At 41.8% G+C, this 21,397-nt stretch overlaps 1 protein-coding gene and 1 long non-coding RNA gene across 3 annotated transcripts in view; one reads left to right on the forward strand and one right to left on the reverse strand.

Moving 5' to 3' along the window:
• Positions 1 to 21,397, reverse strand: part of LOC148033750 (uncharacterized) — a 91,931-nt gene that overhangs the window by 54,453 nt on the left and 16,081 nt on the right. Inside the window, exons 2-3 of one of the 2 annotated variants that reach the window (XR_015691370.1) lie at positions 19,702 to 19,818; positions 949 to 1,947 (exon numbers count right to left, since the gene is read on the reverse strand). This is a non-coding gene — a long non-coding RNA (uncharacterized LOC148033750). Of the gene's footprint in view, positions 1 to 948; positions 1,948 to 19,701; positions 19,819 to 21,397 lie in introns of those variants that run through there. The other variant, XR_015691371.1, reaches the window with a different exon arrangement.
• Positions 1 to 21,397, forward strand: part of LOC148033751 (uncharacterized) — a 241,557-nt gene that overhangs the window by 54,423 nt on the left and 165,737 nt on the right. The window contains exons 2-6 of the mRNA XM_087681741.1: positions 2,227 to 2,499; positions 3,809 to 3,873; positions 18,864 to 19,080; positions 19,204 to 19,254; positions 19,331 to 19,444. Of these exons, the coding sequence (XP_087537867.1) occupies positions 2,227 to 2,499; positions 3,809 to 3,873; positions 18,864 to 19,080; positions 19,204 to 19,254; positions 19,331 to 19,444 (720 nt within the window). The remainder of the gene's footprint in view (positions 1 to 2,226; positions 2,500 to 3,808; positions 3,874 to 18,863; positions 19,081 to 19,203; positions 19,255 to 19,330; positions 19,445 to 21,397) is intronic.

Raw genomic sequence — 21,397 nt, forward strand, 5'->3', positions numbered from 1 at the left:
TTCTGAGTTTCTCTTCTCTCTCTGTGTTTGCCATACACACTTTGTGTTTCTCCCTGCAAACCCTATTGTCTCTCTAGTCTCTTAGTCATTTTTTTGATACTGCTGCTTAAGGTCGACATAAGCTAGTCTCAAAGCTGTGCTTTGGAAGGGGAGTGACCCTACTATTTGTTTGTAGACAGTGGTCCCCTCTAGTTTGTTCTCTATAGTGCGAACTGCCTGAAGCTATTCCTTAGAGAGGATGACTCTCAAGGCTTGTGGTTGTGGGGTACCCATGGAGTGCATCGGCATTGGAACATAGGTTTCCATTGCATGTGTTTTTTGAAGACCACTTGGGTAAGCTCCTGGATGTCTAGAGGGTAATGCTGCTGCAAAAAAGGGAGCAGCTGATAAGGAGCCTGCTTTTGAGCCGAGAGAGAAAAGGGGGGTGGGGGTGGAGTCAAGGGGCAGTGTGAGACATCAGCTGATGGTAGGAGAGAGTGATGGGCTGAAGGCATGGGCCAGGTAGCACAGGCTGGAACAGGGGCTGCTGGGTAAGCGATGTGGAGGTTGCATGGGGTGCAGAGGGTGCAGGGTGGCAGGCTGGAGCAGGGGGTGCAGAGTGGTGGCTTGTAGCAGGGCAGCATAGATGGGGATGGGCTGGAGGGGGTTGAACCGTAATACAGTGGACAGTGGGTGGCAGCATGGGTGGGGTAGAGGGTGCAGGGTGGCAGCCTGGAGCAGGGCAGTGCAGAGGGGGATGGGCTGGAGTGGGGTGATGCAGAGGGCAGGCAGCAGAGGCAGCACGAGAGGTGGGCAAGGTGGAGGGTGAGGCAGCACAGAGGGTGGGGCAGTGTGAGGTTGTAGGGGTGCCCACCAAAGAAAATGTTACCCACACTTGGCTTTAGCTCCTGTTTATACACTTTAGTTGGCCTATGCTCATAAACTGTTTAGCCTTAGTCTGCGTTTACATGTTTATCTCATGTGTGAATATAGTTGTGTCCTTGAACCCTATACATGTATATTCTATGAGACATGGATAGCCACAGCTCTTATAATGTCCCCCCTCATGTCACATTAATTGACATGACACTTCCTCCCCTTGAAGGAAAAATTTCATCCTCGGAAACAGAATTGGGAAGGTCCAATCCTAAATTAGGAATCCATCTATGATTGTGCTTACTTGCTCCCATGTTGAACTCTTTTCTAAGCAATCCTTCCACTTTATCAGGAATTCTTGATAAACAGTATTCCTTGTTCGTCTATTACGTGCTAGCAATCATGTCGTATTCATGTCCTTTCTATGTGTCCATCTCCTGGTTGTAAGCATCAGTCTGAGTCAGATGGGGACATTGGGAGCTCTGACAGTGTGTTTTAATCTTGTCTGCTTGTCTCTGTCCAGCCAGGCCTACCTAGCTCCAGTCGTCCTTTACATTTTGGAGGCATCTGACTATTTTATCCTGTGTGCTGCCTTGCATTTGTTGCAGTTGGCCATATTTTACTGCATTGGTGTGACCTGCTGTTGTTCCTGTTTAGATCTGATTCCCTATTTGCATCAAGGCTTATTTGTGCCGACGTCCCAGTACACTCATGACCAGTACACCATCCCTTGGAAGTGTCTTGATTCGTCCCATTTTGTTTCTCCTACTTGGTATGATAATCAAGTCAATATAGGCTGGATCATTATCATGTGGCAGTGTCTAGAACAGGTCTTCAAACTAGCTAGAAAACATTGGAATCCCAGAACATAGGTGGGTTGCTGAATGCGGTACGGATTTTTCCAACATTGGCAGCTTTCATAAGAGAACTTCATTTCAACACATTTTCTGAAGAACCACCACATAATGAAGGCAAATTTGATTAGCTAGAATGGTATGCACATCCAATAGCCATGTAAGGGTGGATGCTTGGGCTGCCATGCACACTAACAAAGAATTGCAAATATTTGACGCAGTCACCACATGGGAGTACCTGCACTTGAAAGAAAATGCTTAGCTTAATTTCTGTCGATGGAGTGTTTCAACAATCCAATCTGTAAAAGGGGAAACAATAGCACATACAAACTGTGATTGAAAAAATGCAGGTACCTACAGAAGTAAAAATTCTCTCTTACTTAGAGGACATGTGATGCATATTATTATCGTTTTGATTTTCACAAAGTCTTTAGAGGGCACATGATGCATATACTCTGAAAGATACGTGATGCGTGTATTGTTATCATAATCCTAGTAACTTGCTTGTAATCTACAGGTGGTGCTAGGTGCTTTAGATGGTTACAATGGTACCATATTTGCATATGGTCAGACAGGGTCTGGAAAGACTTTCAGCATTACAGGTGGTGCAGAACGATATGTGGACAGGGGCATTATTCCTCGAGCAATTTCTCTCATCTACAGTGAACTTTCAAGGCGAAGTGAATATTCCTATACTATTCACTATTCTTACCTGGAAATTTACAATGAAATGGGAATTGACCTGCTGAATCCTAACCATGAAACCAAGGCTCTGGAAGACTTACCAAAGGTTTGTTCTGGTCCATATAAAATTTACTATCAGCATTCCAGACTTACAAGTTGCTATGTTTGAACTTGGTTTGTGTGCATGTAATATGTGATGTCATCATTATGAACTACAATTGAAATCAATGCCAAAATATTTGGCCATTGTGATAAGCAGGATACATGCTAAAAAACCAGTGTTTGCCTTATCTGTAAAAGATTGGAGCAGCTCTGCTCGTGATGCTGTTGCTGTGCAAGAAAACCTGCTGCTGCTTCCAACCTGCACATGTGCCCTTCAGCAACTTGCACCCTGCTAAGTCCATTCTTGCTTCTTCTACCCTTGGGTGATGGCCACAAAGTTGATGGAGGGAGTTTGCAGTGGTGTAGGTTTGTTGAATAGCAAGATGGCAGTGCTAGTAGCAAGGGGTGTTAGTTGTCATGATGGCTGCAAATGTGGTGAGGTTAGTTGGTAACGCAGCTGCACTTGGCAGTGACCTTTATGGTGATACTGAGATAGCCAGGAAATGGTGATGAGAAAGGCAATACTTTCATCAAAGCCACTGTTGGCATAATTACTGGTGGGTACTTGTCTTTAAGGTACTTTTTAAAAGTCATCCTTAAAATGAAATGAATCTGAAAAATCTTCTCAAAAGATTGTAACAAAACCTAAGGTCCTGTATACAAAGTGGGTCATTCGAGTAATGATGGGAGGGAAATATCTGATCGGTCTTGATCTAAATCAAGTGGAGGACAGCAGGCATCAGGGAGGAATATCATCACTTTGAAACTTGCAAGTTGCAACAAACACAATAACATTTGATCCTCTCAAGCAAGAGAAAAGGCTCATGTTGGATATCCTCACAATTTTTACATTCAAAAGAAGATTGTATTAAAACTCTTAAGTTGCATCTGTGTGACCTGCCATGGTCACAATTTACACTTAATGCTACATCTCAACCCCATACATGATGCATAACATGGGTTAAAAAAAATAATTCAAGAGTTCCCACCATCAGTCATATAAAGCTGGTAGAAGAAAGCCATCACATAGTTATCGTGAAATAATGCACACACTCAAAGGAAATAACTAGAGATTTTCTTCCTTATGTTACCAGACTTTTATTTGGACACATGCTTTATAGAGCTGCCGCTGTTGAATCCTCTTTTTAGGATTTGGTATGTAAAGGCCTCCTGTGATATTACATGAAGCTGCCTTTCAGGATCTTGTCATCTCATGCTGCTTATTCTTTTTCTCTATTACCAAGAATGTCAGTAAGTTCCCTCACATGTGCAGAACTTCTCTTCTATAAGTGGTCATTGCATTTTGTATGCAGGTTATACTACTTGAAGATGATGAAAACATGATTCATCTGAGAAACTTATCTTCACACCTTGCAACGTAGGTACGTTCCTCTATTTCTATATCGTTCTACAAGTCTATTTTACTGGAGTATTAATCTTTGTTCTAATAACCTGATACGTGCTTGATCGGTCCTTGATTCCTCCCTTCCACCTAGATCTTTTACTTCTCATCTTCAGCGAGTCTGTCTGTTTCCCTGTTCTCTGCTTCCCAAGTTTGTTCCCTATCCAAGCTAGTCCTGGCAACACCATGACCTGCTCTTCTATCTGATTTTTATTTGCAGCGTGATTCTCTGTTGCTTTTGTTGAGCAAGTAAAATAAAAAGCCTTAATTAATGTGAACTACCATGCATTAAAAAACAAATAAATGATAATAGGACAAATGCCCAAAAATCTGCTATAAAAGGACATGTGGGCACCCATCCTCATCCCTTGTCATTATCATCATTATGCCAGCGTCATCCTCCTGGTTTTGTTGTCATTAGGCACCATTCCCTACAGCCATCGCCATCAGCTCTGACACCTGCGTATGCTACTGCCCCTGCCCAACAACTATCAGACTCCACTTCACTATCATTCCTCTGCCGTTGACTGGTGGAGCTGCTGCTGTTCAGAGCTGCTATCATTGTCGTCTACCTTTTGCTGCTTTTGGCTGCCGTTCATGGACCTATTTGTTGCTGCCAGAAGCCCGCACACTCTGTGTTTTGCTGGCCAAACACTGCTGAATATCATTGACATGAGGTGGCTGCTGTTTGCTGCCCTCCGGAGGTTGCGACAACTGAATCCAGCAGGCCTTCACTTTGCATGTCCAGCCCTTGGTGGACTGCTACTGATGCGTTTAGACCCTTAGAGGGTGGTAATCATAAACTTAATCTCGCAAAGTTAACCGCAAATTCACCAATAAGACCCTTCGCACAAGAGCTAGAAATCTAATATTTGAATACACTTAAATCATAATAGTTTTAGGTTTCTAGATCCCCTTGTGTGAATTGTCTTACTACTGAATTTGCGGTTAAGTGATTTGTGAGATTGTGGCATGATGTTCAACCAATTGGTGAAATTCAGCATGCTAAAACGAGTCTTATTAGTGAAGGCATTCTTGGCTGTTGCAATAGGAGTAGTAGTGCTTGAATAAGATGGATAGGGTGGGGGAATGGAGTACACTTGGGATTGGGTCCTAGAGTGCCCACCATGCATGCGAGAAGTATGTACAGTGGATCGGAAGGTGGGCATGGGTTTACTAGGGATGGGTATGGTAACTGCATGAGGAGCCCATGGTTGAGGGATAGGGACACGTGACCTCCATATGACTCAAAGGGGTTGTATGAACGTGACCTCCATGATCGGACATGTGGCTAGCCTTATCAACTAGTCCGAAATGAGTAGCAAAGCTGGTAGGAGGGGTGTAAGTTCAACTATACGTGATATGCAAGTACTCTTGAAACTCCTCCTATGTCATGAGGCTGAAATCTAGAATAGGAAAAAACAAAGAAGGTGAAGGTGAAGGTGAAGATGGGGTGTCGTCTTCCTTGTGTCATGAGGACATGTATTTTTGAAACCTCACTTAACATGTGGATTAATTTTTAATCACATGATTAAGTAAATGTTGCACATGTGAGGTGCAATTGGGGTTAGAGTAAATTTACGAGCTTGGGACCTGAGAAAATCACAGGATGTCAAAGGCAAAAGTTACTATAAGTTATGTTGCACAGGTACTTGGTGGTATCTGGTGTCAATTGTTGGCCTAGGTCATTCATTTGGCCATAAGTGTCAGTTTTGGTGTCACTAGAGATGTGGCGTTTAATGGTACCTAACGCCGATCTAATGGTCAAAGATGGCACAAAGATACTCAGGAGTGGAAGATGCCTAGCCAATTTAATTATTGGCCAGTCAGATTATTTTTATGGACACGAAAATAATTATTAGATTATTTTTTAGTAATTAAAGTCTGAAAATTAATATTTAATGATGGATAATGTTGGAAAACCATTTGGGAAGGCTGCCACTTGGCAAACTTGCCCATACAAGCTAGTAAAAGGCTGAAGAAGAGAAAAAACAAGATCATTCTTAGTGTAGCAAATGTGGGAGAGTTGTGAGCAGCCATGGCCAACCTATTTTCAGCTATTGCAGCCACCCACAAGTGAGTTTTGAGGAGGCAATTGCAGATTTAGACCCTTAACAGTTGGGTGATTGCATCCAGGTACAAGATGATAGCTGATTTGGATGTCTCAGCTGTAGGCGATAGCATTTAATGTTATTGTGGCACGGCAGTAGCTGCATTTGACTGATTTTCAGTCGTTCTTCAAGACAAAACTCTGAATTTTCTCTCTCTCTATAGCTTTCTCTCTCATCTCCCAGCCATTTCACAACCTTCCTCCGAAGATCTCAACATTTGGACTTTTGGAGGCTAAGCAATCGCAAATTTCTCTGCTGTAAACCCTAATTTATAACAGAAATTAGGATTTGGTAGCAACCTCGGGAAGTGTGCCAAAAATTGGAAGTTCCAAGACTTGGATTTTTTAGGGCTGAAGGTGAATTTTAGCTAAATTCAGGAGGACCAGCCAACCATTGAATTTGGGGCATTTCCATCGTCTATGAAGTGGGTGAAGGCCAATTAAGTGCCCGAATCAAGGGGCAAATCAGATTGAAGACTTGCTGGTCACTTTTGACAGCAAGGGGAGTTTGGATTGCAAAGGGGATCGGGAGAATCCCACTGTAAATCAACTTCTTCTTCAATGAAGTTAAAGAAATACTGAAAGGGGCACCGATTTTGGGGCCAATCGGGTGTGCGATGTCCAAGGTCAGTAGGTAAATTTGTATTTTCAGATTTGCATTTATTATTTGATGCTGTAATTAAGTTGTAATCGGGGGTACAACACTGAAATTCTCTTCATCCTTCCATCCACAAAGTGATGGTTAGTCTGAGGAGGCAAATTCCACATTGTTAGATCTTTTGAAGTGCTATGTATTAGACCACAAAGCACAGTGGGAACAGTATTTGCCATTGGCTAAGTTTGCATACAACAACACAGCGCATAGTTCCACCAGTAAGGCTCCTTTTGAGGTGATAGAGGGTGGTAAGAAAGTACACCCTATTTTGCACACAAAAGATAAGATCTTTGAGACTGATCACTATGTGGAAAGCATGGATGCAGCTTATCAAAAGGTTAAGAATGCGCTTCAAAGATCTCAGGATAAGCAAAAGAGAGCAGCTGATCGTCATAGGCGTGCTTTGCACTTTGCAGAGAGCGAATATGTATTGCTGCGATTTGAAAAGGCACGGCTAAAAAAGATGAAGGGTAGAGAGTGATTGTATCCAAAGTTGTCTATGAGATACTATGGGCCATTTCAAGTGTTGGAGAGGATCAGTGATGCATGCTTATAGGCTGAAATTGCCTCCGCACTGGCGGATATACAATGCCTTTCATGTGAGCTTGCTTAGATTTTTTCATGGAGATGTGCCACAGGATGTATTTGCTGAAATTCAGTCAGAGGTTGAAGAGCTTGATGAAATATCGGTACCAAAGCAGATTTTGGCACACAAAGAGAGGAAGATCAGGGGTAAGGTTTCCAGAAGGTACTTGGTGAAGTTTCAGAATTATTCACCAATGGATGCCAAATGGATGGAGGAGGATGACTTGGCAGACCATCCTTAGTTGTTATAGCTTTACCTTGATGCTTTCCAGTTAGAGCCGACTTTAGTTCGGGCTCAATCACGTTCAGTAGAGCAGAGGTCCAGAGTATTACCTGATGCTTGTGAGGGAGCTAGCACCTCCACTCCTCAGTAATGGACAACTCTAGAAGTAGTGGATCTCGAATGTATTCAACATACATTTAGGGTATTGTAGCTGAACAGTATGTTTGCCAGGAGATCAATATTCAATGTACTAGTCACTATGTTTGGTATGCAGATCGGTATGGTTTGTTGAGATATCGAGCTCCACTCGTGATACGCCAGGGTGACCGTTGTGTATTTATGTCACTGACTTGTCAGTTGCAGACGCGGTTGGTACACCGTCCATGAATAATAGCTACATGATAGCTATCCTTATCTACTCTAGTTCGTGGCTCAGTTAGTATGCCACCTTAGTTAGTTGAGTTTGGTTTGAGACCCATATATAGGGTTCTTCTATTTCTTTGTACTTGAGTTCTTTTGGCTTACACAACTAAGAAGAGGAAAACTGTTTTCAGCCTCGACCCTTGTGTGTATTCCCCCATTGTGCAAGCAAGAAAGCTTCAAGTGAGACTCCTTCCTTCTCTCCCACAATCTTGACATGGTATCAGAGCCTTGTTCGTGGTAAGGAGCTCAAGAAAGCAAGCCAAGCTCGCGGTGTTCTGGTAAGAGGAGCAGTGTTGCTTTCATTTTCTGTTTTGGGAGCAGATCTTTGCAGGTAGCACAGCCGGAAAGTGCAGGAGTACATTGTCTCAGGTTGAGACGCCCTTCGCGGTGAAGCAAGAGGGCAGTATATGGTGCGGGAAATGGCTTTAGCCCTTGGCGACCTTGTTTTTTTGATTTGAGGCCATTTCGGGGCCTGTTTTGGAGATGGAAGTTTTCTGTAAGCACTCAGGAAAAGGCCCAGTTTTATGCTGTGCGACCACTGTTCTGCAGGTTGGTGAAAAGTTACTGTAGAAATTGCATTGTATGCCTGTGCGCAGAGACATTGGGAGTTACAGAATCATCCCTGTTGTCTGTTGATGCAAAATCGTCACTAGGAAGTGACTGTGTGGTCAAATACCACTTTCGTCAGTTTTGCAGATTTGCCCTTGTGAGGTTGAAGCTGTGTTCTTTGCAGTGACAGAATTTTTTGCAGTGTTCTGTAATGGCGCCTGATTCTCTTTCACAGATTGTCACTGAAAAGCTTGACAAGAACAACTTCCAAGCATGGAAGTTTAGAATGACAAATTTCCTTATGGGAAAAGGATATTGGGAATTTGTTGAAGGAAATGAAGAAGAACCAGTTCTTCCTGATATTCCCAATCAACAGCAAATGCAGACATTCAAAACATGGCATGAGAGAGCCAGGAAAGTTATGTATTGGCTGTCTATCAGTATTTCAGACTCTATGATTGTGCATATTCAGGATGCAAGTACGCCAAAGGAGGCATGGGATACTTTGTCAAAAATGGATAGCACAAATATGCAAGCCAGGAAAATGCAGCTCAAGCAAGAGTTGCATAATGTGCAAAGAGAAAGTATGAGCATCAACGACTACCACATGAAGGTGAAGAAGATTGCAGATGCACTTGCTTCCATTGGGTCGCCAGTGGAAGATGTTGATTTAGTTTCCGTGATCTTGAATGGTCTAGGAAAGGATTATGCACAGTTCCGAACATCCATTTCCGTCCGTGAAAGATTTCCTGATTTTGAGGAGTTGATTGCTCTTCTAATTTCTGAGGAGCAGAGAAATGGTGGTGTATCTTCTTCAGGAGGAACTTCAAAAGAAACTGTCTTCTACTCAAATGCTGGAAGAGGTAGAGGCAGAGGTAGAGGAGGCCGATTCGGAGGCCGTGGCAGAAATCAGAATATGCAGCAAACTCAAGAAAACCAGTCCTATGGAGGAGGACGTGGTAACTCTAGAGGTAGGAAGGTGAAGAAGATTGCAGATGCACTTGCTTCCATTGGGTCGCCAGTGGAAGATGATGATTTAGTTTCCGTGACCTTGAATGGTCTAGGAAAGGATTATGCACAGTTCCGAACATCCATTTCCGTCCGTGAAAGATTTCCTGATTTTGAGGAGTTGATTGCTCTTCTAATTTCTGAGGAGCAGAGAAATGGTGGTGTATCTTCTTCAGGAGGAACTTCAAAAGAAACTGTCTTCTACTCAAATGCTGGAAGAGGTAGAGGCAGAGGTAGAGGAGGCCGATTCGGAGGCCGTGGCAGAAAGCAGAATATGCAGCAAACTCAAGAAAACCAGTCCTATGGAGGAGGACGTGGTAACTCTAGAGGCAGGGGGAGCCAAAGAGGTCGTGGTGGATGGCAAAGAGACCAAAATGCAAACAGTAATGTTGAATGCTACTACTGTGGTAAAATTGGTCATATGGCTAAAGACTGCTATAAAAAACAGAATGACATCATGAATGGAAAACTGCAACAAGGGAATTATGCATCTTCTAGTAGACAGGGTGATGACAGAAATGAGCACTTGTTTATGGTGTAGCACATGAACAATTCTGTGACAAGTGCAGAAGAAAGCAATGATGTATGGTATGTTGACTCAGGTGCATCAAACCACATGACAGGTCATGCAGAATGGATGGAGGATGCAAGGAAAATGGAAAAATCAGAATTTGTGGAGACTGGTGATGATACTGCACATCCTATTGTGCAGATTGGAAAAATTCCCTTGTCTATGCAGGATGGGAAAAAGAAATACCTGTCCGATGTATTTCATGTCCCGAATATCACCAAGAATCTGGTTTCTGTTGGTCAAATGGTTGAGCAGGGCTTACAGGTCAGATTTAATCCTCATGGATGCTCTGTTGAGGATATGAAAAATAAAGGTCGCTTGATAGCAAAAGGAAAGAAGGGCAGAATGTTTACGTTGGATGCAGACATGTCTGAATTGAGTGCAGCAATGTTTGCACATGGGACCGGTGTAGTTGTAGAAATTGATATCTGGCATAAACGCATTGGTCATGTTAATGTACAACGACTTAAATCAATGCAGGCCCAAAATATTGTTGCAGGTTTGCCAAAATTCAAGGTTGCAGAAATGCATAAGGTATGTGAAGCCTGTCAGTTTGGAAAACAGGCAAGGAAACCATTTCCTAGACATGTTCAAGAGAGTAAGAAGCCATTGGAATTAATGCACTCTGATGTGTGGACAACTAAAGCTGCATCTCTTGGAGGCTGTCATTATTTTGTCAGTTTTATTGATGACTATAGCAGAAAAGTTTGAGTGTATTTTATGAAAAAAAAAAGTGAAGTTTTTGGGCATTTCAAAACTCTTAAAGCGATGGTTGAAAAAGAAACAGGCCTGCAGATAAAATGCCTAAGGTCAGATGGAGGGGGAGAGTACCTCTCAAATGAGTTTGCAAGGTTCCTACAGGAGTATGGCATAAAGCAGCAATATTCATGCAGTCATACCCCACAACAAAATGGAATTGCAGAAAGGAAAAATAGGCATATTGGAGAGGTATCTTGTGCCATGCTCAATGAAAAAGACTTGTCAGATTTTTATTGGGCTGAAGCAGTTGCTAGAACAGTCTACATAATGAACAGGACTCCCACTGCAGCAATACATGGAATGACTCCAGAGGAGAGGTATACTGGTAGGAAACCAGATATTTCTCATTTGAAAATTTTTGGTTGCATTGCCTATGTACATGTGCCAGATGAGTTGAGATCCAAGTTGGATCCAAAAGCTGAGAAGTGCATCTTTATTGGTTACTCTCTGCAGCAAAAAGGGTATAGATGCTATAATCCTTCTACTCGTAAGTTTACAGTGAGCAGAGATGTTTTTGATGAGATGAGTAGCTGGTATAAATCAGTAAATGTGATTGATGATGTAGATGCACAAAATGGTAATGCTGCACAGAATTCACAGCAGCAGTCACAAAATATTAGTGGACCTGGAGCGTCCTCTAGCAGTGGTTCACATTCTTCGCCATGGACAGGCAGATTGAGATCAAGAGAATCTTCTCAAAGTAATGCAGATAGTGGTATGCAGGTATCACGAAAAGGAAAAGAGAAGGTTGATCAGCCCACGTTTGATGTGAATGCAGGTCACTCTTATGTGGATGGTGAATCCAGTGGTTCAGAACAGAGCAATGATGATGAGTTGGGTATTCCTTCTATTGTTACACCTGGAGTAAGGAAGACCAGGGATGTTTTGAGAGCACCTGGGAGTGAACCTACTTTGCGCAGGTCTACGAGAGCTAGGTATCCTGTGGATAGGCTGAAATATAATGGATTTACAGCCATTCACTATGCATATATAGTCAAAGTGATATAGGAACTAGAACCCACTTCTTTTGCGCAAGGCATGGGAAAAGAAAAATAGGAGAAAGCCATGGATGAAGAAATGGATGCCTTGGAAGCAAATGCTACATGGGAATTGGTACCTTTGCCTAAAGGTAAAAATGCAATTGGCTGTAAGTGGGTTTATAAGGTGAAGCACAATGCAGATGGTTCTGTTAACAGATACAAGGCAAGATTAGTAGTCAAGGGGTATGCACAAACATATGGCATTGACTATGAAGAAACATTCAGTCCGGTTGCAAGGATGGCAACCGTAAGAGCAATCATTGCTATGGCTGCATCAAAGGGATGGTCTTTACATCAGATGGATGTAAAGAATGCCTTTTTGCATGGTGATTTGCAAGAAGAGATCTATATGGAGCAGCCATCAGGTTATATGCATGGTGTGTATCTTGAGTTTGTTTGCAGGTTGAAGAAAGCCTTGTATGGCTTGAAGCAAGCACCTAGAGCATGGTCTGACAAGATAGGACAGTATCTTGTCACTATTGGCTTTCAAATTTCCAAGGCAGATTTCTCACTTTATGTGAGAAAAACAGAGAAAGATATTATGCTACTTGTCATTTATGTTGATGATTTGATTATGACAGGTGACAGTGATGAAGATATCCTTCATGTGAAAATGCTATTGAAGCAGAAGTTTGAGATGAAGGATTTGGGAGAGCTGCGTTATTTCTTGGGCATTGAGGTGATTAGATCACCAAGTGGGATACAGCTCTTGCAGAGGCAGTATGGATTGGACATGCTGTCCAAATATGGGATGACAGGCTGTAAGCCTATTTCAGTTCCTTTGGAGCAGAATGTGAAGCAGAGCACAGATGCAGGTGAGCTTCTAGAAGACCCTACTATGCACAGACGCATAGTAGGAAGTTTGATTTATATGACTATTACCAGGCCAGATTTGAGCTATGGTGTTGGATTGGTAAGTCAGTTTATGCAGGTTCCAAGGAAACCACATTTGGATGCGGCTAGACGCATACTCAGATATGTGAAGTCCACATTGCAGTATGGACTATTTTATGAGACTGGGGTTCAGATACAGTTGCATGGATACACTGATGCTGATTGGGCTGGTAGTATCTATGATAGACGATCTACCAGTGGATATGTGTTTTCTTTTGGGAGTGCTGCAATCACTTGGAGCAGCAAGAAACAGCCTACAGTTGCCTTGTCGAGCACAGAGGCTGAGTACAGGGGTGCAGCAATGGCTGCATGTGAGGTAGCTTGGTTGCATAAGCTACTTTATGATATGCATCAGCCTACAGATGGGCCAGTTGTTATTTATTGTGACAACATGAGTAGTATACACTTGGCAAATAACCCAGTCTATCATGTTAGAACAAAGCACATTGAGGTGCATTATCACTATGTGCGAGAGAGGGTTTTACTAGGTCTTATTGATCTAGTTTATGTCAGCACAGAGGATTAGGTAGCTGACATGTTTACGAAGGCATTGGGCGCAGAGAAGCTGCGCAAGTTCAGAGACCTGCTTGGTGTGCAGGAATTGGGATTGAGCTCGAGGGGGAGTGTTGAGATATCGAGCTCCACTCGTGATACGCCAGGGTGACCGTTGTGTATTTATGTCATCGACTTGTCAGTTGCAAACGCGGTTGGTACACCGCCCATGAATAATAGCTACATGATAGCTATCCTTATCTACTCTAGTTCGTGGCTCAGTTAGTATGCCACCTTAGTTAGTTGAGTTTGGTTTGAGACCCATATATAGGGTTCTTCTATTTCTTTGTACTTGAGTTCTTTTGGCTTACACAACTAAGAAGAGGAAAACTGTTTTCAGTCTCCACCCTTGTGTGTATTCCCCCATTGTGCAAGCAAGAAAGCTTCAAGTGAGACTCCTTCCTTCTCTTCCACAATCTTGACATGGTTTTCACTAGAAGTTTGAAATTGTACATTTGCATCCGTTATGCTTGGTGTGTAAATAGTTATACTCAGTATTCGGCTAGTTTTGTGAACGGAAATATGTCTTATGATGCCATTTATGTTTTAGTCATCGTTTATGCTTGGTTTTCGCTGTACTATGGTTTGGTTTTGCTAGATGAGTTGAACTCATGAGTGTTGAGAAAAATGGATCTTGAATACAGTTTAGCTATGGAGGCTTGAACTCATAAGCAAGAGACATGAAGATTGATGACTAGACATAGACTTTCACTCAAGTGAATTAGGTTCCAAGATAGATTAGCTTGGACTCATAAATACAATCTTGAGTGGACAGGAACACAGACTCTAAGTACAAAGTACAATAACATTGCTTTGAAAGATGAACCAAGTATATGCTTTAATAGCTTTTCTAGCTTCTCCACTCTCCTTACTGTGCTTACGGATACATGTCTGCTTATCATGCAGCGTACACATTTGACCTATTTTCCAACACCCCCCCTCAAATGATGAATTTCTACACTTGCTGGCTTTTGCTCCCTCTACGTGATGACATGGCCCAGGAGACTAGCTCATGGGCAGCCTAGTTAAGTCAAGCTTGACATTTTACATTTTTGGCAAGGTTTTTTTTCAATACAAATCCACTAAGGGAAAGAAAACATCCACTATGGAAAAAACATGATCCACTATGGGAAATATACAATGAAAATTTCTTTAGAATAATCTGTCAAAGTTTTTGATGGTGGCGGAAGTATCTCCTTCATTCATAAACTGACCTTGATGGTGATCATCTTGCACTTGTTGTGCTCTCTTCTTGTGGAAACATTTACTGGCTACATGGCTAGTCTTGTGACAGTAATGACAAATAATTTGGTCCTTGTTGTTGTTGATGGTGAATCCTTGACCAAATCCTTGTGCTGCATAAGTACCTTTGGTGTATAAGAGGTTATCCCTTGAGTTGGTTTCTTTTATATCCTTGCTTTTAAATTTGCTTTCTCCATCAAGCAGTGAGTGCTCAATGTCCTTGAGTGAGAGACTTGGAACATTACTTAGTGTTGAAACAAGGTTCTCATATGGTTCATGATTAACATTGGCAAGTAGCACTGCTATTGCCTCATCCTCATCAATGTTTTTTTAAAGAGTTGCTAGGTGAGTTTTAAGGCTCTTGAACTTATTGATGTGTACAGTCATAGATGGACTGTCTTTTACATCCAACTTAAAATTGCATGAGTAATTTTACCTGAGTTCTTTGCTTGTGTACCAAAGATCATGTCAAGTTCTTCCCATGCCTTCTTTGCATCTGTGATGCCAGAGATGTGGCGTAATACATCATCTGATAGACCCCAGGCAATAATACCTAGAGCTTTGTTGTTCGCCTTCTTCCATGCCTTTGTTTTAGGTTAGTCTTCTGCAGCATCTTTCTCTTTAGGCATCTTCTTTCTTTGTCATCTGCATCATCTTCCTCAAAGAGATCCCAGAGGTCTTTCCTCATGAGATGATAAATAGTTTTCTCCTTCCATGTGTGAAAGCCTTCACCATTAAACTTATCTGCTCCAGTTCAGTCATCTTAGAAGGAGGTCTTACTACGAGAACACTCGGGCAGTGTCTATCCTTTTACAAAGAAATTGAGACTTACAAATGGATTTGATCAATAGGGCTTTAAATCATTACAAGTTCTGAGAATGAGCTTTTGAGCAGTTGAGGTAAAATCAGTGAATAGCTTGTTTATGAGTGAGCTAAATACACAAGTGCCAAGAGACACTGATTGAGTATCAAAAGATACTATTAATGTTGAATCTCCTTGTTGAGCTAGATGTTGTTCAATGATCTCCTTCTCTTACTGATTTGGAGTGCTGTGGACTGAGCTAGAACTCAAATCAGAGTGGCAGCAACTTGAATTAGTTGGAGGAAGTGAGGGACTGAAGTGTAAGGTGAGCTTGAACTACACATGCTATGGCTACCTTGTATTAGGGTTTCTATATCCGACTATTGTTTTGTCTGTAGCAGCACGTACACGAAATCAACTAACGAAAGATTTGTTGGAGAGAAGGCTTATATACCAGATTTTAAAAGCCCTAAGCTGGTAGAACTGATTTTGACGAGATTTGTGTTGACGACGCGTACGACCATGATAGGCGCAACCTGAGACAACGAGGTACAATTTCCTCAATGCCGACCATCAGAATAATCAATGTTAGGGATTTTCATGACTGGAGACTGCACCCTGAGATCCTTGAGATATACCCAAAAGAGACCTCGAAGAGATGTGTCTTATTTTGAGAGTTTCAAGAGCTCAAAGATGACAGGGTTTGGTTGGCTATAGCAGACCAACAGGTAGGAAGTGTAGATGAAGTGAGAGATAAGCTCATACACTTGTCCTAAGTTGGAGCTGAGCTGTGAGAAGTTGAAGGAGCAAGGAGAAGAGCTAAACTGAGCTCACCATGGCTCTGATACCATGTTGAGAAACATGGAACTTGAATACAGTTTAGCTATGGAGGCTTGAACTCATAAGCAAGAGACATGAAGACTGATGACTAGACATAGACTTTCACTCAAGTGAATTAGGTTCCAAGATAGATTAGCTTGGACTCATAAACACAATCTTGAGTGAACAGGAACAAAGACTCTAAGTACAAAGTATAATAGCATTGCATTGAAAGATGAACTAAGTACATGCTTTTATAGCTTTTCCACTCTCCTCACTGTGCTTATGGGATACAAGTCTCCTCATCATGCAACATACATCATTTGACCTATTTTCCAACAATGAGAAATGGACATGTCACATGATAATCTGGCAATGTTTTTGAGATTCTTTGTGAGTCTTATGTTATCTTATGTTGGTTACTAATTTTCAGCATATGTTGGGCATATGAAATGGTTGAACAACAATGCGCAATGTTGTGCTGACTATGATTCCCTATGAAAATTCCAGTGTAGTACTTTACTTTTGATGCATTTGGCAGTGCAATCGAGGACGATTGCAAGGATTTCAAGGAGGAGGGCTATCATGAGAATATATATTTTTGAAACCTCACTTAACATGTGGATTAATTTTTAATCACCTGATTAAGTAAATGTTGCACATGTGAGGTGCAATTGGGGTTAGAGTAAATATACGAGCCCGGGACCTGAGAAAATCACAGGATGTCAAAGGCAAAAGTTACTATAAGTTATGTTGCACAGGTACTTGGTAGTATCTGGTGTCAATTGTTGGCCTAGGTCATTCATTTGGCCATAAGTGTCAGTTTTGGTGACACTCGAGATGTGGTGTTTAATGGTACCTAACGCCGATCTAATGGTCAAAGATGGCACAGAGATACTCGGGAGTGAAAGATGCCTAGCCAATTTAATTATTGGCAAGTCAGATTATTTTTCTGGGCATCAAAATAATTATTAGATTAGTTTTTAGTAATTAAAGGCTGAAAATTAATATTCAATGATGGATAATGTTGGAAAAACCATTCGGGAAGGGTACCACTTGGCAAACTTGCCCATACAGGTTGGTAAAAGGCTGAAGAAGAGGAAAAACGAGATCATTCTTGCTATAACAAATGTGGGAGAGCTGTGAGCAGCCATGGCCAGTCTATTTTCAGCCATTGCAGTCAACTACGAGTGAGTTTTGAGGAGGTGATTGCAGATTCAGACCCTCCACAGCTGGGCGATTGCATCCAAGTACAAGGTGACAGCTGATTTGGATGTCGTAGTTGTAGGTGACAGCATTTAATGCTGTTGTGGTGGGACAGTAGCTGCATTTGACTGGTTTTCAGTCATTCTTTGCGACAAAACTCTGAATTTTCTCTCTACAGCTTTCTCTCTCATCTCCCAGCCATTTAATAGCCTTGCTTTGAAGATCTTAGCATTTGGACTCTTGAAGGTTGGGAAATTGCAAATTTCTCTGTTGTAAACCCTAATTTACATAAGAAATTAGGGTCTAGCAGCAGCCTTGGGAAGCGTGCGAGAAATTGGAAGCTCCAAGACTTGGATTTTTCAGGGCTAAAGGTGAATTTTAGCTAAATTCAGGAGGACCAGCCAGCCATTGAATTTGGGGCATTTCCATCGTCTATGAAGTGGGTGAAGGCCAATTAAGTGCTCAATCAAGGGGCAAATCAGATTGAAGACTTGCTGGTCACTTTGGACAGCAAGGGGAGTTTGGATTGCGAAGGGGATTGGGAGAATCCCACTGTAAATAAACTTCTTCTTCAATAAAGTTAAAGAAATACTGAAAGGGGTTCCAATTTGGGGCCAATTGGGTGTGCATTGTCCAAGATTAGTAGGTAAATATGTATTTTCAGATTTGTATTAATTGTTTGTTGCTGTAATTAAGTTGTAATCAGGCATTTACCACCCGTCCACGGAAGGAAGGCTGGTTACACCTTGCCAAGTCCGCAATGCCTCCTTAGGGTCTCCAGTGATGGAGAAGCCTAATAGGAGATCATGGGTTATGAAGGGCAGTAGGCTGGTCTCCAAAACACAACAGTTGGAGGTGAAACTTGGTAAACACAGCGTGTACCACCAGAGAAGGCTGAAAACTGATCACCTGAGGTAGAGAATTGTCAGACAACAATAGGAGAGGTGTTTGCTGATGTAGGTAGCTTGTTGGACAGCAAAAACGTAGGTACTGCAGTGGGAGAGATGGCAGTAGCACGTCGCTTGATACTAGATGCTGAAAATGCAAGCTGATCAATTGTTATGATGACACAGCAGATGGGGACATCCAAACAGTGGGGCGATGGCTGAAAACAGGCTGCCTACACCTAGATAGTGATGGCCTGCAATCGATGATGGTTGGACAGCAGTTGGTAGGTGGATAATGGCTGAAATGTGCACAGTAGAGTGAAAAACTTGCTCAAAAGGATGAAGATTGAATGGGGGCAACTTGTCTATTTATAGATGTGGATGGACCCTCCCAAATTAGGGTTTCATTGAAACTCTCTTGAACCATGCACAATTTTTGCATTTTTCCTTAAATAAGCATGTTTTGGGACTGTTTAAGAGGCTAATTAGCATGTAATGCATTTCTTAGCTCAACGGTTTGGATTTTGTCTCATAGGCCACCTTGGCCTAGATGTCAATATTTTCCTTCTTTCTTTCTTTCTTTCTCTCTCTCTCTCTCTTTTCTCCAAATTGAATATGTGCCGCCAATATTTTCATGTTAGGAATGAAGAAGAAGCTTTAAATCTCCTGTTTGTGGGGGATACAAACCGAATGATCAGTTCTACACCAATGAATATGGCTAGTAGCAGATCTCATTGCATATTCACAGCAATCATTGAAGCTCGCAGAGCAGGTGAGGATACTGTACGGAAGTCTAAACTGCATTTAGTAGATCTTGCTGGTTCAGAACGTGTCAGCAAGACAGGGGTTGATGGTCAGGTAAAGGCCTATAAGGCCTGGTCCGTTTTCTAGAATAACAAGAGAAGTCATATATACATCTTTCCAATCAGGACTTATGCTGAGATCCTAATTACTTCTTGTTTCATACATTGAACATTCCAGATTTTGAAGGAAGCAAAGTATATCAATCTGTCCCTTCATTTTCTGGAGCAGGTTGTTATTATATTATAAGATTCAAATCTCAAAACAACAATATGTTTTCCATATGAGATTGAAGATTTGATCACAGGTTATTATTGCTCTCCAAGAGAGGAATCAAGGGAAGCCTCGCCAACATATACCCTATAGGAACTCTTTAATGACAACAGTACTTCGCGATTCCTTGGGTGGGAACTGTCAAACAGTAAGTGTCAAATAGGAGCATTTAGAACTTATTGCAAAATTAGTTACTGACATGATACTCAATTGTTAATACTCTGTAGACTGTATGCATGTGTGTTTAACTGCCTGAATCTTATTTTGGAAACCAGAAGTCTATTGAGTATGACGACAGTCGAGAGTGGTTACTAATAATAGATTCCAAGAGCAGGTGGATGATAGGCATGGGATGGTTTTTCATGGTACATATGATACTATTATAGTGACTTGGGGTAAACTCACCTTTGCACTTTAAATATATACGGTTTTTGGGCATCCACTCGCAATCTTTTTTACTTGTCCTGCCCATTCTGCAGAGCCCATAGGCACTTACATTGCCAGTATGCCTTCGCAGTATGCCTGCAAGTTCTACAATGTGCACATGAGGCAGAAATTTTAATATTTATGCCAGATTTTACATTTTCTAAAATCAGACCCTAAAATATATTAAAAAATTACAGAGTCTATTTTCAAGCTCTTGCTTATCACTCTAGTTGCCATTTTAAGTGGCTGCTATTTTTGGTAGCTACCATTTTCCTTCACTTTTTTCAAATTTCTGTCGCTTCTTTTTGTTATGTCTTCCACTTTTGGAATAGCCTTGCTGCATGTTGCCACATAGTAACATGGGACGGGTTTTGGGATGGGAATGGGCACAAGAATTGCCACCCCCTATCAGCATGGGAGGGGGCTTTAACATGTGGATAGGTTTGGAATGGTATGGGACTGTGACAGGAAGCTAGAAAATGACTGTCCCATGTTACTATGTGTTGCCATAATCGGTTAATGTTACACCCCTTGCTAAATGAGTGCCAGTTCCTTGGCAGTTGGCATCGAAGGAAGCAGTGCTATAGCACTTTGCGGGTACACAGAATTCTAGGAGTAGGAATATTGATGCTTTTTGGGGTTAGAGGGCAACTTTTGGCTGAGGTAGAGGAGTTTAGGTGGGTTAGTTGATGTCATGGGGATGTGATTTATCTTTGGTTCTTTGGGCAAGTCCATCAGTGGTTTATATTTTGTGAACAAACAATGAATATGTAAGTTTTTGTGCACATTTAGTTAATTCATGCTAAATGAAGCTTCACTTGATTCATTTAAATTTGGGTGTGAGCAAATGTTTTGGGGTGGGACAAAAAGTTGATAAATTAGTAGCTAAACAAGTAAAATTTTACTGTTACATTTAATTGTTTATTTGAAAAGAAAAAAATTGAAAGGAAGACAGGAAAACAAAGGCAAAGGTAGAAAACACAGCTTTCTCATCATATGTGGGATTTATTAACTGGGATTGTGGCTGTCTCAGGCATTCTTTTTCCTACATTTGCTAATTGTGTTGTTCCCACTACTGGCGGTGCTCTTTCTACTGATTGGAGCTTGGTGAAGCTGATCTTTGCTTGGTGATGCCATTCTAGTGCAAGCAATGGCTTTCATGAGACTGGTGATGCTGATCTGGGCAGGGCGATGCTGTCTTGGAACTGATGCCATTCTAGTGCAAGCAGTGGCTTTCATGAGACTGGTGATGCCATTCTAGTGCAAGCAATGGCTTTCATGAAACTGGTGATGCTGATCTGGGCAGGATGATGCTGTCTTGGAACTGATTGTGTAATCCAAAAGTTGGTTTGAGCACTTGTGTTTGCTTTTGCAAGGTCCTCTTCTTCCTACTCTGTTATGTGGCATTTGGGAGAGATTTCTTAGCTGATCTTGTTAGGGGGTTTTCTTCTGCACTGATTGTGAAGGATTTGGTCAATATTCTGATGTTCTACATGAAAGCTAGAGTCCTGGGTGCATGGTAGTGAAGATCTTGTTTAGATAGGACTTTCCTAGCAGTGCAGAGGGAGAATTTGACAGGATCCAAGATTCTGGAAGATTAGTCTTCTTGTGCCTTTGAGCTTTCAAGGCAGATAATCTTTGATCTAGTGTTCTTGGTCTCAGCTGGTGAGAGCAT

The sequence above is a fragment of the Lygodium microphyllum genome, chromosome 7 (genome assembly GCF_053477565.2).
Source record: "Lygodium microphyllum isolate KBCC chromosome 7, Lygodium_microphyllum_v1.1.10, whole genome shotgun sequence".
In the NCBI taxonomy this organism is placed as follows: Eukaryota; Viridiplantae; Streptophyta; class Polypodiopsida; order Schizaeales; family Lygodiaceae; genus Lygodium; species Lygodium microphyllum.